Source organism: Pseudorca crassidens, chromosome 13 (assembly GCF_039906515.1).
Source record: "Pseudorca crassidens isolate mPseCra1 chromosome 13, mPseCra1.hap1, whole genome shotgun sequence".
NCBI classification, from domain to species: Eukaryota; Metazoa; Chordata; class Mammalia; order Artiodactyla; family Delphinidae; genus Pseudorca; species Pseudorca crassidens.
In genome coordinates this window covers 81,878,456-81,895,005 of record NC_090308.1, presented here as the reverse complement: position 1 = coordinate 81,895,005, position 16,550 = coordinate 81,878,456, and the positions used below count along the sequence as shown (strand labels likewise).

Below are 16,550 nucleotides of genomic sequence, written 5' to 3'. Positions count from 1 at the left end.
TAGAGGGCTTTTGTGCTTGCTGTTGCCTCACCCACTCGTCCCTCCGCTTGCCCCAACACTTTTTTCCAGGATCACTGCATGACTGGATCCTGTGAAACAAACATCTCCTCCACCCAGAGCCCGTTTCCAACCACTACCCTCACTGAAATAGCAGCGTCTGCCCCACACTCATCACATTCAGCCCGTGGACCTGTTCATTGTCGGTCACCCTCCTCTATAACGTGAATTCCATTGGGGCAGGAATCCTGACTTTGTTATCGAAAAAATTATTATGATACTTGTTAAAATGGTAAAGAAGATTTTTAATTCAAGATTATTGCAATATGAGTATTGCAATAGGGAAGAGAGATTGGGCTCAACTCTGAATACAACAAGGATGAGTGGGAATTTATAGCAAAGGAGTAGAGCGATATAGTCAGCGAATGGAATATTACTAAGAGCAGACATCAAGGCTGGGGGATTTTCTCTAAACTGCCTTAAGAGGATTCTTGCTAAAGGCACACCAAAGACTTATGCATCAAAGAGGGGGATGAGGGACTTGATCAGGTATCAAGGCTGGGGAATTCTTTCTAAACTGACTTAACAAGATTCTTGCTAAAACTGGGCCAAGCAAGCCAAGGACAGACAGGATGGGGCCGAAGTTGAGTCCTGGCTCAAGTTTCGTTAAGGAGGGGGTCTTTGTCAACTTCCTGTTCTTTTTTGTGTCTCTCAATAACACTCTCTAATACCAATAAAGTATAATATATTATATTTTAAAATGTAATATTATAATTTCAAGACAAAGGTAAATATACTATACTTTCTTATAGCCACATTGTAAAAAGTAAGAAGAAACAGGTGAAACTAATTTTAATAATATATCTTATTTAATCCCATATCCACAATGTTATCTTTTCAATACGTAATCAACAGAAAAATTATTAATGAGCTACTGTACATTCTTTTTTGTACCAAATATTGAAACCCCGATGGTATTGCACACTCACGGCACATTTCCATTCAGACTAGCCACGTTTCAAGGGTGAAAAGCTACATGAGGCCCAGGGCCACCTATCGGGCAGTACAGATCTGACAACTGTAGGGGTGACTGCACAGAGGGTATCCAGTAAATGTCTACTGAATAAATGCATGAGCAAACTAAGAATAAACCGTAATCACAGAAATAGCTGTTTTCTTTCCACAAGTGTTCAGAATATGTTGATGCCAAGTTTTACTCCAGAGGCATGTATAAATAGAGTATGTGTTGCTTGATTTGGGAAAGAATGGGTATTTCAAATAATAAAGAGAATATCACACCTCAAATATGATTTAATTTTTCACTCATCCTTGTTCTATAAATACCTGGAGGTAATGATGGAAGGAACATAGCTATGAATTTTATCCACAAAGTTGTTTATGCACCACAAAGGTGTTTGTTTTAACCAATGATTGAATAGATGTTTTCACCCATTAAATTTTTTTTCTTAAAGTATAAGGCTACAGTTTTCACATATTCTTTGTAACAAGATTATTTTAAATACCTCGTTTACTTTTGTTGCTTTAAATTCATCCTCAGCTTCTACATCGAGTAGCTACAAGTGATGGCATTTGGCATTGTTTATTCACCACAAAATGTCAGAACAGTAAGATCTGGATGCCTCAGCTAGGAACAGTAAGATGCTTGGATTTACTGTGCCTTCTGTGGCTTCAGAATATTTCTTTTTTCCATTATTGTTCTTCCCTCACCCAATGTGTTAAATTAAGGCTGAGAAAAGATATTTATTCCTATTTACCATACAGTTGGGACGTGTCTATCTAATTTTCTTTCTGTTTACACTGTGAATACATTCAACTGTAGCACTGATCTCCTCCAGTGAAATCTATTGTGGTGTTCCTCACAGCTGTCATTTCTGAATCGGATCAACCAAATACCTACTAAAACACCCAAGAGTTCAGAAGACTCATGAATATATTTATCTGATATGCTCTCTATGTCTTATATAGTTTTATTTGATAGCTTTATAAATCCAGGTAAAAAAAAGAAATAGGAGCTAGAAAACTAAACCAGACTTTAAAACAGGAGAGAGATTGCATTTTAGCTCCAGCTTTGTGAGGGATGGGAAAAGAATACATCCTTCATCCCTTCCCCTCCCCACAATTAGATTTCTCGATAGAGACGAAAAAATGTTTTTGATTTAAATCTTGAATTTTGGGGGCAAGCTTTATAAAGGCCAAATCAATGCTAAATCAGAGGTATTTACAACATCCACAAATTTAAGCCCAAGTGGATACTTAGAAGCTCATATAGACCTAAATGATGTTCTCCCAGATGGTGAATTAATGTAATTTTAGCAGGAAGCAAAGTTGCACAAATATGCAGTATTGCGGCCTCACACTGATTTAATGTATCTGTACCCACCACAGCGCAGATGTGGTATATCATTTTAGAGCCAGTTTTTCTATACTACACACTGAAGATGAGATTTGGGAGTTCAGTAAATTGTGATTTATTTTGCGACTAATGACTTGTTCGAAATTGCAGCTTTCTGTGAACTGTATATAGAAATCACATTGGCTGTGTTCTTTGCACAGGGTTTGAAAGGTGACGTGGGTCCGCATGGTCCACCTGGCCCAAAAGGAGAAAAGGTACCGTATTCACCCAGGAAAGTGCCAATCTTTCCTTAAGAAAACCCCAAGAACCTATGAAGTGACTTTTCATTGATACTGTTTAACTGCCAAAAGTTAATTTTGTTAAAATTAACCAAAGGCTGTTATGTTAAAAGCATCTGAACAAGAAGAAAAGCCTTTTGGTTCATTTAATTAGTTTGAGGAGATTAAATGCACAATTGCTAGTCGACATTAATTTGTGTTTATAAGATTTCCCTTTTCTCTCCCTTGCTTAACAGCATTAAGTATTGCATCACCAAATTAGCAGCCATGTCCTGTACTGGAGACCTTTGCCAATAGCACTGAGCTGCTACCACAATGGTGAAGCAGGCGACCTTTGCGGGGAAGGAGTCTAACTGTGCATCTCAGTCTTAATCTAAATGCCCCGTTTCCTAACACCTTTTCTCATATGTCATTTTATAGTGGCCTATTGGCAGGGACCTTGAAAAGAGAATTATGAGATAGTAAAAAGCAAAAGTTGTTTTGAGTAAGGTCCTTGGATGATACTAGTTTGATGACAATTGTACGTGTAGACGTTTTGCACTGTATTTTGTTCTCCATTCTCAGCCCATTTAGAAATCTTTGTCTATCTTCAATATTTACCTCTACATTAAAATTGACTTTGCGAATTGGTCCCCAATGACTGATTTAAGCTCCATCGATGTTCTTTAACAGCTATCGGTTATTTTTATTCAGTTGTTCCGAAAATAATGATTACACAAGGCTAAGTCCTCACTTTTGAGGTGATTATGTTAGATGAAAAAAGAGAACGTCATAGAGATACTCCCAACATGAGAATACAGCATGCCAGTGCCCCATGCCACATGGTGTTGGTTCCACAAGGTCCATTTGAAGGGGGATTATGGCAGTGATGCTTGACTTTTTTTTAAGCAATGACTTTATTCAATTCACCAACGGCACTCCAGGATTCAATTTATTTGTCTGCAAAATGAGGAGTTTTGTTGAGATGGAGGGTCCCTAAGAGTCTGTCAAATTTAACATTCTAAGACTTGCCTTTTAAAAAAACTTAATTTCTCTTATTGAGGTGTAGTTAATTTACAATATTATATTAGTTTCAGTTGTACAGCATAGTGATTCAAAATTTTTATAGATTATACTCCATTTAAAGTTATTGTAAAATATTGTAAAATATTTTAAAATATTGTAAAATATTGTAAAATATTGGCTATATTCCCTGTGCTGAACAGTATATCCTCGTAGCTTATTTATTTCGTGCTTAGTAGTTTGTACTTCTTAATCATTTACCCCTTAATCATTTGCCTTTCCCAGTGATGCTTGATCTTAATGACTAAGAGTTCTCATGAAATAAATAAGGATGCTGATACAATAAAGCATATAGGTGACATATTTATAAATTGGAAAATGATAAACTTTTAGATTAACTATATTTTTTAGATTTTGAATAGTTTGTCAGTATATCCACCTGGTAATTTGTATTCACATAGGTCAGCAAAGCAATATTAGTATTTAAAAGTACATGAATATAGGCAAAGCCTCATACAGTTGTTGGCAAGTGCAAGGCCAGTTCAGCAAAGCTTTAAAAGAGGCAGTGGGACTGCTCTTGCAGCTGGAAGGCATGAAGTGGGGAGACCCACTTATTATTTCTTCTGATCCCCATGCTAACTTTGTCAGAAATATAATCTGTCGTTTTGACAATTTCCAGCTGCTCCATTGGCAAGTAACCATATTTGAAGAGATATTCTAATTTTGGATTAGTAGACAAAAGAATAGAAACTAGATTATTTTAGCTTTTCAAAACAAGTTCTGCCGCTGCAGAAAGCATGGGGATGCACAAGGCGATATTTATATCATGAGAGCTAAAAGCACATGATCAATTTTTCATTGTGCAGAGACCTTTATCAAGGTAAAATTCTACTTTTCTTCCAGATTTATCTAGATATTGCTTTGATCCATTCAGAAAATTTATAAAATGAGCAAAAAGGGACTATTGGTAATTGCAGCTTTTCTTTCATCTATTTTAGGGAGATCTGGGACATCCAGGACCGCCAGCCTTAACTGTAAGTATTCTTGAAGTCAAAATTCAAAACAAATACGTTAAACCTGTTTATTATTCACATTACATCATTATTAAACCAGAATTTAAGCCACTGGATATTTTGAGAACTGAAAGTGACTTGAGTAGATCTAGGCAAACCTCCAGATTTTAAAGATGAGGCATCTGCCCACAACACTGAAGGGCTTAACCCGAGGTCATGCAGGTAGTTCTAGAAAAGCCTGGAAGCAGTACCTAACCTAAGCAATTTCCTCCACCCTCCATGTGGTTCATAATTTTGCCCCTTAAAAGTTTGATTATACATCCTTAACATGACATTTAAAGTTAATGGAAGCAGAGACAGTTCTATTTACTCTAAAAACTATAAAAGAACAAAATAAACTATAATCACCCAACGTATAAATATAGCTACCTATTTAAACTGTTACATTCTCCAAAACCTGTTCAAGACTGTTGTTTTTTCCTATGTGAGTTGCTTCTAAGATTTGCACATGATGAAATGTCAGTATTTCAGAAACAGATTTATGAGAAAAGTTTATAATGTGCACATAATGGGATTGTTCTCAATTAAATGGTTCATCATTTATTAAACATTTAATCATAAGTATGTAATGATTTTATATTTGGATACAATTTGCTGTTACTGATTTTCTTCGTCGTCCGTTAGGGTTTCTCATTTAACTTAAAGATTTGGTCTGAGAATGACACTAAGCCTAATGGAAAAGAAGAAAAGCTTTTAATTAAGATCATGTGTAGCCTGAGGTCTCTTGAATTTTATGTTGCTATCATCTAATGACATAAATTAAGAATTTAAATCATCAGTTTTCCGAGACCTGTCGTGGTCATAGAAGGTTAGGTATAAAGAAGTCTAGCATCTGGATGGGGGTCTTCCAGCGGAGCAGCATAGGACTCGCAAAGGCTGTGTGACTTTGATAACATTCCTATTTATCTTTGTACTTGAAAATGTCATTATGAACACTATATTAATAATGTCTTACACAGATAATCTTTGCAATGCTCACTTGAAGGGCAAATATCTCTTCATAAGTGGAAAATCTAAGGAACCAAACGAATGACTTTCTTAGGACTATCCAAGTTCAATTCACACTGGAATTCTCTGCTTGAAGCTTTGATTTTCAAGATGGAAATAAAAACTATTTATTTGAGAGGAGACTTTAAATGCATATTATTCAATTTTTTATAATTTGTGGAGTTTATTTCTTACATTATTTGACAGTGATTTCGAGTTAAGCCTGCTCATTTTATTTAAATCACATGCTTGCTTTTCTTCAACTGAGTTATGTGCTCAATCATTCCACGTAGTTATCTGATTACCTAGTTGTTTTCAACTTGTGTTTGAAGACCAAAATGCAATCTCTATCTGTATCATTTCACCCGATAAGCAAATTTGACCCCTCAGCCAGAATATTATATTGGACTCTATCTATCTTGTGGATTTTTAGTGACAGCTGACATCTTTCTGCCAGGTAGCACCTTGTAGATGTCTCTTTGCCCTGTTCAGCTGGCAGACACCAAAGGAGTACAAGCTGATCTTTACACTTATCTAAAGATATAAGAGAGACGCTAAAGTAGGAGGTCAAGATGGCAGATTAGGAGGACGTGGAGCTCACCTCCCCCCACAAACACATCAAAAATACAACTGCAGGTGGAACAATTCTCACAGAAAACCAACTGAAATCTAGCAGAAGATCTCTTACACAGCCAAAGCTGGAAGAAAGATTCCCGCAAAATAAAAAAGGCATTGGGACAGGACAGGTGCCCCTGGGAGGGAGCTGTGAAAGAGGAAAGGTCCGCATGGGTAGCCCCTCGCCCTTGGAAACCCTTCACTAGCTGGGGGGTCCATCGGGACAGATAGAGGAGCTGGAGCGGGCCTGGACTCTGCCCACGAGGAGTCTGTGTGTGCTGGCTTGTTAGCAGTCAGGGCACAGAGAGACTGGTAGTGATGGCTGCCACCTTACCCACCTCCCAGTCTGAAACGCACTTTGGGTGGAGCTGCTAGAATACAGAGGAGGTAGGAGCTGAAACTTGGGCTTCTGTGGACGAACGCTGGGAGAGGACTCGGTCTAGCTGTGTGTAGACAGCCCCCAGGGCCTGGAGTGTAGTCCAGACCTAACCCCAGAGCCTGTTGTTAGTGCACATATGGCAGAGTGTGGGCCCACCATAGGGACCCCCCACAATTAGCCTGCCCACGCGGGGCACTGCTCCATTGGCGGGCTTTGTGCGTGCACGCACTGTGGGGCAGGGGCTGACACCTGAGCCCATAATCAGCACTCCCACAGTGGGGGCAGGTGAGAGGTGGGCCCTGCAGCAGCAGACTTCATTGGTGTGCACACCAGTGGGGGGCACTGTCCACAGAATGGCACATCTCCAGCGGACAGGCCCTGGCGAGAAGTGTGCAGAGGTTCCTTTCCCAGCAGGAATGCTTCAGTTCCACCCACCTCACACAAAACTTGGAGCTGGAATCCTGGGGGAGAGGCTCTGGGAGAGCCCTACCACAGAGGAGGCCTAGGTCTCAGGTGGCAGCACACCACTTCAATTCCTGCAGCTACAATGCCCTGATCCCCAGGGCCAGCCTTACACTAGGTCTGGGACAAACACAACAGAGAAAGGGATGTGACCTTGGGCTGCTTCTGAGCAGAACTGTGGACGCCTGAATAGGCGGTGCATAGGTTCACTGTGACCACATGGGCTTCTCTTGCTTCAGCACTCACCTCCTTGGGACAGAGCACACACTTAAGGTCAACAGAGCCTTATCAAACCCAACCTTCACGGCTTCTACTGAAACAACTGGGGAGCAGACCCCACCTCCAACAGGGTTGTGACAGCCACGGAGCAAAGAGGAGGCCCCACCCAACGTGCAGGGCAGGATTTGGATACCACGACACCAGTCATACCCTCTATCAAGGGGATAACAGCCAGCACACTCTGAGGAGAGATGTGGCAGGCATCCGTTATGAAAACAGTTCTCACAGCAAAAATATTAGACTTACGTAGTCTACAAAGGGATGCTCCGACATAAAAACAGCCCTCCAAGACCACAGTAGATAACTGTTTCTCCTAACTTCACAGAGTCAGAGAAATATAAGTAAAATGAAGAAACAGAGGAACTACTCTCAATAAAAAGAACAAGTGAAATCCCCTAAAAAACAATTAATGAAACATACCTCTTCAGTCTACTAGACCTCTGAGTTCAAAAAGGAGGTAATTAAAATGCTAAAGGAATTAAGAAAGATTTTCAATAGAAATGCAGATCACTGTAACAAGGAACTAAAAACTGTAAAGAAGAAACAATCAAAATTAGACAACTCAATTGCTGAGATAAAAAATGAGCTAAAAGCAGACTGAATAATGCAGAAGAACAAATTAGTGATTTGGAAGATAGAATAATGGAAATCACCCAATCAGAACAGCACACAGAAAGACAAATGAAAAAACAAATGAAGGCTTCCCTGGTGGTGCAGTGGTTAAGAATCCACCTGCCAATGCAGGGGACATGGGCTTGAGCCCTGGTCCAGGAAGATCCCACATGCCACGGAGCAACCAAGCCCCTGTGCCACAACTACTGAGCCTGTGCTCTAGAGCCCACAAGGCACAACTACTGAGCCCACGTGCCACAACTACTGAAGCCTGCGTGCCTAGAGCCCGTGCTCCGCAACAAGAGAAGCCACTGCAATGAGAAGCCTGCACACCACAATGAAGAGTAGCCCCTGCTTGCCGCAACTAGAGAAAGCCCACGCATAGCAATGAATACCCAACGCAGCCAAAAATAAATAAATTTTTTAAAAATGAAAGAAACATACGAGATCTATGGTATTATATAAAGTGTGCTAACCTACACGTAATAAGAGTTCCAGAAGGAAAAAAAAAAGAGAGAGAAAGGGATCAAAAATTGTATTTGAAGAAATTATGGCTGAACACTTCCCAAACCTAAATAAAGAAAGAGATATTCAGGTACAGGGAGCACAGAGGGTTCTGAACAAGATGAACCCAAACAGACCCACATCAAGACATATCATAATTAAAATGGCAAAAGTAAAAGAGAGGATTCTGAAGTCAGCAAGAGAAAAACAAAGAGTCAGTTACAAGGGAACCCTCATAGGCTGATTCCTCTACAGAAACTTCGCAGGCCAGAAGGGAGTGTCAATATATATTCAAAGTCCTGAAAGGGGAAAACCTGCAACCTAGGATACTCTACCCAGCAATATTATCATTTAAAAAAGGAGAAACAAATAATTTCTTGACAGAAACTGAAAGAATACAGCAATACTAAAGCTAACCTAAAAGAAATATTTAAAGATCTTCTCTAAATATAAAAGAAGCAAGAATCTATAGGAAAGGGAAAAACACAGTAGGACAGGCCAATATATAAAATGATTAAACATCACTTAAATAAGCCAGTGCAAAGATTAAAAAACAATAAAAAATGTTGTTAAAGCAATTATAACTACAATTAACAGCAAAAAGATAAATATGAAGATGTAAAATAGGACATCAAAATCACAAAATGCAGAAGAGGGGAGTAAAAAATATATATATATATTTTTAGAATGTGTCTGAACTTACATGACTATCAGTCTAAAGCAAGTAGATATAGTTCTGGGTTAACATACTTGAAAACCAGAGTAGCCACAAATCAAAAACATACAACAGATTCACAAAAACCAAAAAGAAAGGCACTCAAGCATAATACAAAAGAAAACCATCAAACCACAAAAGGAAAACCAAAAAGAAAGGAACAAAGAAGAACTACAAAATCAGCTGGAAAATAAGGTTTAAAATGGTAATAAATACATCTTATCAATAATTACTTTAAATGTCAATGGACTAAATGCTCCAATTAAAAGACATTGAGTGGCAGATTGGATAAAAAAAACACTAGAATCTATAATATGCTGCTACAAAAGACTCACTTTAGGGTGAAAGACACACATAGATTGAAAGCAAGGGGGTGGAAAAAGATATTTCATGCAAATGAAAACAACAAAAAAGCAGGGGTAGCAATACTCATATCAGCCAAAATAGACTTTAAAACAAAGTCTATAACCAAGGACAAAGAATGGCATTAGATATTGATAAGGGGGTCAATACAAGAAGAAGATATTATACTCATTAACATATATGCACCCAATATAGGAGCATCTAAATGTATAAAACAAATACTAACAGACATAAAAGGAGAAATTGACAGGAATACAATAATAGTGGCATACTTTAACACCACACTGACATCAATGGACCAATCTTCCATACAGGAAATCAGTAAGGCAACAGAGATCCTAAATGACACAATATAACAGTTGGACTTAATTGATATCTACAGGAAACTACATCCAGAAACCCCAGAATACACATTCTTTTCAATCGTGCATGGAACATTCTCTAGGATAGACCACATACTAAGACACAAAACAAGCATCAACACATTTAAGAGGATAGAAGTTATTTCAAGCATCTTTTCTCACTACAATGGTAAGAAACTAGAAATCAACCACAGAAAGAAAAACAGGGGGAAAAAAACATTACATGGAGACTAATCATAATCATGCTATTAAAAAACCAGTGGGTCAATGAAAAAATCAGAAAATACTTTGAGACAAACAACAATGAAAACATAGCCTTACAAAAATCTATGGGATGGGGACAAATGTATATGTATAACTGATTCACTTTGTTATAAAGCAGAAACTAACACCATTGTAAAGCAATTATACTACAATAAAGATGTTTTTAAAAAATCTATGGGATACAGCAAAGGCAGTTCTAATAGGGAAGTTCATAGTGATACAGGCCCTCTTCAAGAAACAAGAAAAACATCAAGTAAACAACCTAACCTATCACCTAAAAGAATTAGAAAAAGAAGAACAAAACCCAAAATCAGCAGAAAGAAGGAAATAATAAAGATCAGAGGGGAAATAAATAAAATTGAGATAAAAAACAATAAAAAAGATCAATAAAACTACGAGCTGGTTTTTTGAAAGGATAAATAAAATTGACAAACCTCTAGCCAGGTTCACCAAGAAGGAAAGAGAGAGGACCCAAGTAAACAAAATGAGAAATGAAAGAGGAGAGATAACTACCAATACCACAGAAATACAAAACATTATGAGAAAATACTATGAACAGTTATATGCCAACAGATTGGACAACTTGGAAGAAATGAACAAGTTTCTAGAAACATATAGCCTGCCAAAGCTGAGTCAAGAAGAAACAGATCATTTGAACAGACTGATTACTAGAAGTGAAATAGAATCTGTAATTAAAAAAAAAAAAAAAACCTCCCTATAAACAAAAGCCCAGGACCAGATGGCTCACTGGGGAATTCTACCAAATACACAAATAAGAATTTATATCTATCCTTCATAAACTATTCCAAAAGAATGAAATGAGGGACCGCTCCCACAGTCATTATATGAAGCCATTATCACCCTGAAACCAAAATTAGAGAAAGACACTGCAAAAAAAGAAAATTATAGAGGAATATCCTTGATGAATATAGATGCAAAACTCCTCAACAGAATATTAGCAAACTGAATCTAACAGTACATGAAAAGTATCATACACCATGATCAAGTTGGATTCATTTCAGGGTCACAAGGATGGTTCAACATACTCAAATCAACCAGTGCCTTACATCACATCAACAAAAGAGAAGACAAAAACCACATGATCATCTCAATAGACACAGAAAAGGCATTTGATAAAATTCAACGTTCATCCATGATAAAAACTCTCACCAAAGTGGGTATAGAGGGAACATATCTCAACATAATAAGAGCCATTTATGACAAACCCATAGCCAACTTATAACTTACTGGTGAAAAGCTGAAACCCTTCCTGTTAGTTTCTGGAGCAAGCAAGGATGCCCACTCTTACTACTTCTATTCAACATAGAATTGGAAGACTTAGCCACAGCAGTCAGACAAGAAAAAGAAATAAAGGATCCAAGTTGGAAGGGAAGAGATTAAATTGTCACTATATGCAGATGACATGATACTCTACATAGAAAACCCTAAAGACTTCACACAAAAACTATTAGAATTAATAAAAGAATTCAGCAAGGTTGCAGGATACAAAATTAATATACAGAAATATATTGCATTTCTTTACGGTAACAATGAAATACCAGAAAAAGAAAGTAAAAAAACCTCAAAAATCCCATTTAAAATCACATCAAAAAAAATTTAGATATAAACCTAACTAAGGAGGTGAAAGACCTATACAGTGAAAGCTATAAGACATTGATAAAGGAAATTGAAGATGATTCAAAGAAATGGAAAGATATCCATTTCTCTTGGATTGAAAGAATTAGTATTGTTAAGATGGCCATACTACCCAAAGCAATATACGAATTTAATGCAATCCCTATCAAATTACCCATGACACTTTTCACAGAACTAAAAACAATAATCCTAAAATTTATATGCAGCCACAAAAGACCCAGAATTGCCAAAGCAATCCTGAGGAAAAATAATAAAACTGGAGGCATAAGCCTCCCAGACTTCAGATAATACTACAAACCTTCAGTAATCAAAACATTGTGGTATTGGCACAAAAGCAGACATATAGGCAAATGGAACAGAATAAAGAACCCAGAAATAAAACCACACACCTACAGTCAATCTACAACAAAGGAGGCAAGAATATACAATGGAGAAAAGACAGTCTGAAACTAAAATCAATAAAAATAGAAAAGCTGGAAAATTTAAAAATATGTGGAAATTAAGCAACACACTCCTGTACAGCCAATGGGTCAAAAATTAAAAGGGAAATATAAAAATATCTTTAAAAAAGTGAAAATGGAAACAAAACATACCAAAACTTATAGGATGAAGCAAAGGCAATTCTAAGAGAGGTGTTTATAGCTATAAATGCCTACATTAAGAAAAAAGAAAGATCTCAAGTAAACAACCTAACTTTACACCTAAATGTCCTAGGAAAGGAAGAACAAACAAGGTCCAAAGTTAGGAGAATCAAAAAAATAACAATGATCAGGGCAGGGATAAATGAAATGGAGACCAGAAAAACAATAGAAAAGATCAATTAAACTAAGAGCTGGTTTTTGACAAACTTTTAGCTAGACTAACTAAGAAAATAGAGAAAAGACTAAATAAAATCAGAAATAAAAGAGGAGACATTACAAATAATACAATAGAAATAAAAAGGATCATAAGAGAGTACTATGAATAATTATACACCAACAAATCAGACAGCCTAGAAGAAATGGATAAATTCCTACCAAGACTGAATCATGAAGAAATAGAAAATTTGAATGGACTAATAATGAGTGAAAAAATTGTATCAGTAATAAAGAACCTCTCAATAAAGAAAAGTCCAGGACCAGATATTTCACTGGTGAATTATACCAGACATTTAAAGAATTAATGCCACTCCTTCTCAAACTGTTCCAAAAAATTTAAGAGGAGGAAACATTTCCAAACTCATAACATGAAGCAAGCATTACCCTGATACTAAAGCCAGATAGGGACACTATAAGAAAACTCCAGACCAATATCCTGGATGATTATAAATGCAAAAATTTTCAAAAAAATACTAGCAAATCGAATTCAACATCATATTAAAAGGATTATACACTGTGACCCCTGAAATGCAAGGATGTTTCAACATACAAAAGTCAAATAGTGTGATATACCACATTAATAAAATGAAAGATGAAAATCATATGATCATCTCAATAGATACAGAAAAAGCATTTGATACAATTCAACAATGTTTCATGATAAAAACCCTCAACAAATTGGCTATAGAAGGAACATACCTCAACATAATAAAGGGCATGTATGACAAGCCCAGAGCAAACATCATACTCAACAGTGGAAGGTTGAAAGCTTTTCCTCTAAGATCAGGAACAAGACAAGTGTGCCCACTCTTCCCAGTCTTATTCAACATAGTACTGGAAGTCTTAGCCAGAGAAATTAGGGAAGAAAAAAGAAATAAAATGCATTCAAATCAGAAAAGAAAAAGTAAAATTTTCTTTATTTGCAGATGTCAAGATCTTACATATAGAAAATTTTAAAGACTCCACCAAAAAACTGTTAGGAATAATCAACAAATTCAGTAAAGCTGCAGGATACAAAATCAACACACAGAAATCAGTTTCATTTCTATACACTAACAAAATATCTGAAAAAGAAATAAAGAAATCAATCCTATTCACAATAGCATCAACAACAATAACATTTTAGGAATAAATTTAACCAAGAAAGGAAGAAGATATGTGCAGTGAAAACTACAAGACTTTGGTGAAAGACATGGAAGAAAACACAAACAAATAGAAATACATGCTGTGTTCATGGATTGGAAGAAATAATATTGTTAAAATGTTCATACTACCCAAAGCCATCTATAGATTCAGTGCAATCCCTATCAAAATTCTAATGGCATTTTTTTTATAGAAATAGAAAAAAATCCTAACATTCTTATGAAATCATGAAAGACTGTAAAGAGCCAAAGCAATCCTGATAAGGAAGAACAAAGCTGGAGGCATCACACTTCTTGACCTCTAACTATATTACAAAGTTGTATTAATCAAAACAGTATGGTACTGTCACAAAAATAGACACATACACCACTGGAACATAACTGGGAGCCCAGAAATAAATCCAGGCATATACCGTCAACTAATATTTGATGAGGGAGCCAACAACACTCATTGGAGAAAATATAGTCTCTTCAATGATTTGGGGGAAAACTGGGTAATCACATGCCAAAGACTGAATTGGACCCCTATCTTACACCACTCACAAAAATTAACTTGAAATGATTTAAAGACTTAAATGTAAGAGCTGAAACTATAAAACTCCTAGAAGAAAACCTAAGGAAAATCTACTTGACATTGGTCTTGGCAATGAATTTTTGACTATGACTCCATAAGTACAGCAACAAAAGCAAAAATAAAAATGTGGGACTACATCAAACTCAAAAGTTTCTGTACAGCAAAAGAAACAGTCGACAAAATGAAAAGGCAACTATGGAATGGGAGAAATATTTACAACCGTATATCTGACAAAGGGTTAATATACAAAATATATTAGGAACTCATTTAACTCAACAGCAAAAAGCCCAAATTAATCCCATTTTAAAATGAGCAAAGGACCTGAATAGATATTTTCCCAAAGAAGACATTCATTTGGCCAACAGGTACATGAAAAGATGTTCAACATTGCCAGTCATCAGGGAAATGCAAATCAAAACCACAATGAGATATCACCTCACCCCTGTCAGTAGGACTATTATCAAAAAGACAAGAGATAACAAGTGTTGGCGAGGATGTGGAGAAAAGGGAGCCCTGTGCCCTGTTGGTGGGAATGTAAACTGGTGCAGCCTCTATGGAAAACAGTATGGAGGATCCTTAAAAAAATTAAAAATAAGACTACCATATGATTTAGCAATCCGAATTCTGAGTATATATCCCAAAGAAATGCAGTCAGTACAGTTGACCCTTGAACAACCCAGGTTTGAATTGCATGAATTCCCATTTATATGTGAATTTACTATATGAGCCATGGTTGGTAGAATCCAAGGATATGGAACCATGGATACTGAGGGTTGGCTATAAAGTTATACACTGATATTTGACTACACTCCTAACCCCTGTGTTGTTAAAGAGTCAACTGTATTTCAAAGGAATATCTGCATTTCCATGCTCATTGCAGCACTATTCACAAATAGCCAGGACATGGAAACAACCTAACAAGTGTCCATCAAGAGATGAATGGATAAAGAACATGGAGATACACACACACACACACACACACACACACACACTTACAAAATTATTCAGCCATAAAAAGAAAGAAATCCTGTCACTTGTGACAGTATGGATGGTCCTTCAGGTCATTATGCTAAATGAAATAAGTCAGAAGGACAAATACTATATGTTCCCACTTGTATGCAGAAGATAAAAAAGCTGAATTCATAGAAACAGATAGTAGAATAGTGGTTGGGAGGGGTGGAGGGTGGGGGAAATAGGGAAATGTTGGTCAAAATGTACAAACTTCTAGTTTTATGATGAATAAGTTCTGGAGATCTAATATACAGCATGGTGACTCTAGTTAGCAATGCTGTATTATATACCTGAAAGTGAGTAAAAGACTAGATCTTAAATGTTATCACCAGACGTGCAAAAGAAGGGTGTCTATGTGAGATGATGGAGCTATTAACTAACCTTATTGTGGTAATCATTTCACTATAGATACGCATCTCAAATCATCACGTTGTGCATCTTAAACTTACACAGTGTGATATGTCAATTGTATCCCAATAAATCCGGGGGAAAAAATGAGTTACTGATGAATTTGAAATGTCTCTTCTGTTGGTATTTATAACTTACAAAGAAGATATGTATTTATGTGAGTTAAAACCAACACTGAATAAGGAAAACTTATTATAATAACATCCAAACTTGTTTGATCAAAATACAGTTTATTCTAAGAGCATAATGTAAATTTATGTTAAAAATAGATTCTGATAAATTATTCTGAAATCACCAAGATTTTGACCTAATAATCCTCTATTAAATGTAGGTATTTTATGGTTTATTCACGTTATTTGAATTATGACATTTTACCTTAGCTTTTTCTTTACATTTAAATATTAGATATAAACCCTTACATTTAAATATGCAGGTATAAAAAGTACATTTCTTTATTCTTCATCATTTGTTGTTAAAATCTTAATTTTGTGTAAATGTAGTACTTCGTTATATATAAAACTTTAAAAAATTGTTGTGTATGTTTTATATCCTTACTATTACCAACTTCTCCTCCACTAGATAATATACTACTGTTTTTTCAGTAAAGTTTTGCTGAAGCTCCAGAAACAAGGCAGC

At 36.4% G+C, this 16,550-nt stretch overlaps 1 protein-coding gene across 1 annotated transcript in view; it reads left to right on the top strand.

The window, feature by feature from the left end:
* Window positions 1-16,550, top strand: part of COL19A1 (collagen type XIX alpha 1 chain) — a 352,057-nt gene that overhangs the window by 154,396 nt on the left and 181,111 nt on the right. Inside the window, exons 13-14 of the mRNA XM_067702906.1 lie at window positions 2,572-2,625; window positions 4,650-4,685. Coding sequence (XP_067559007.1) covers window positions 2,572-2,625; window positions 4,650-4,685 — 90 coding nt within the window. The remainder of the gene's footprint in view (window positions 1-2,571; window positions 2,626-4,649; window positions 4,686-16,550) is intronic.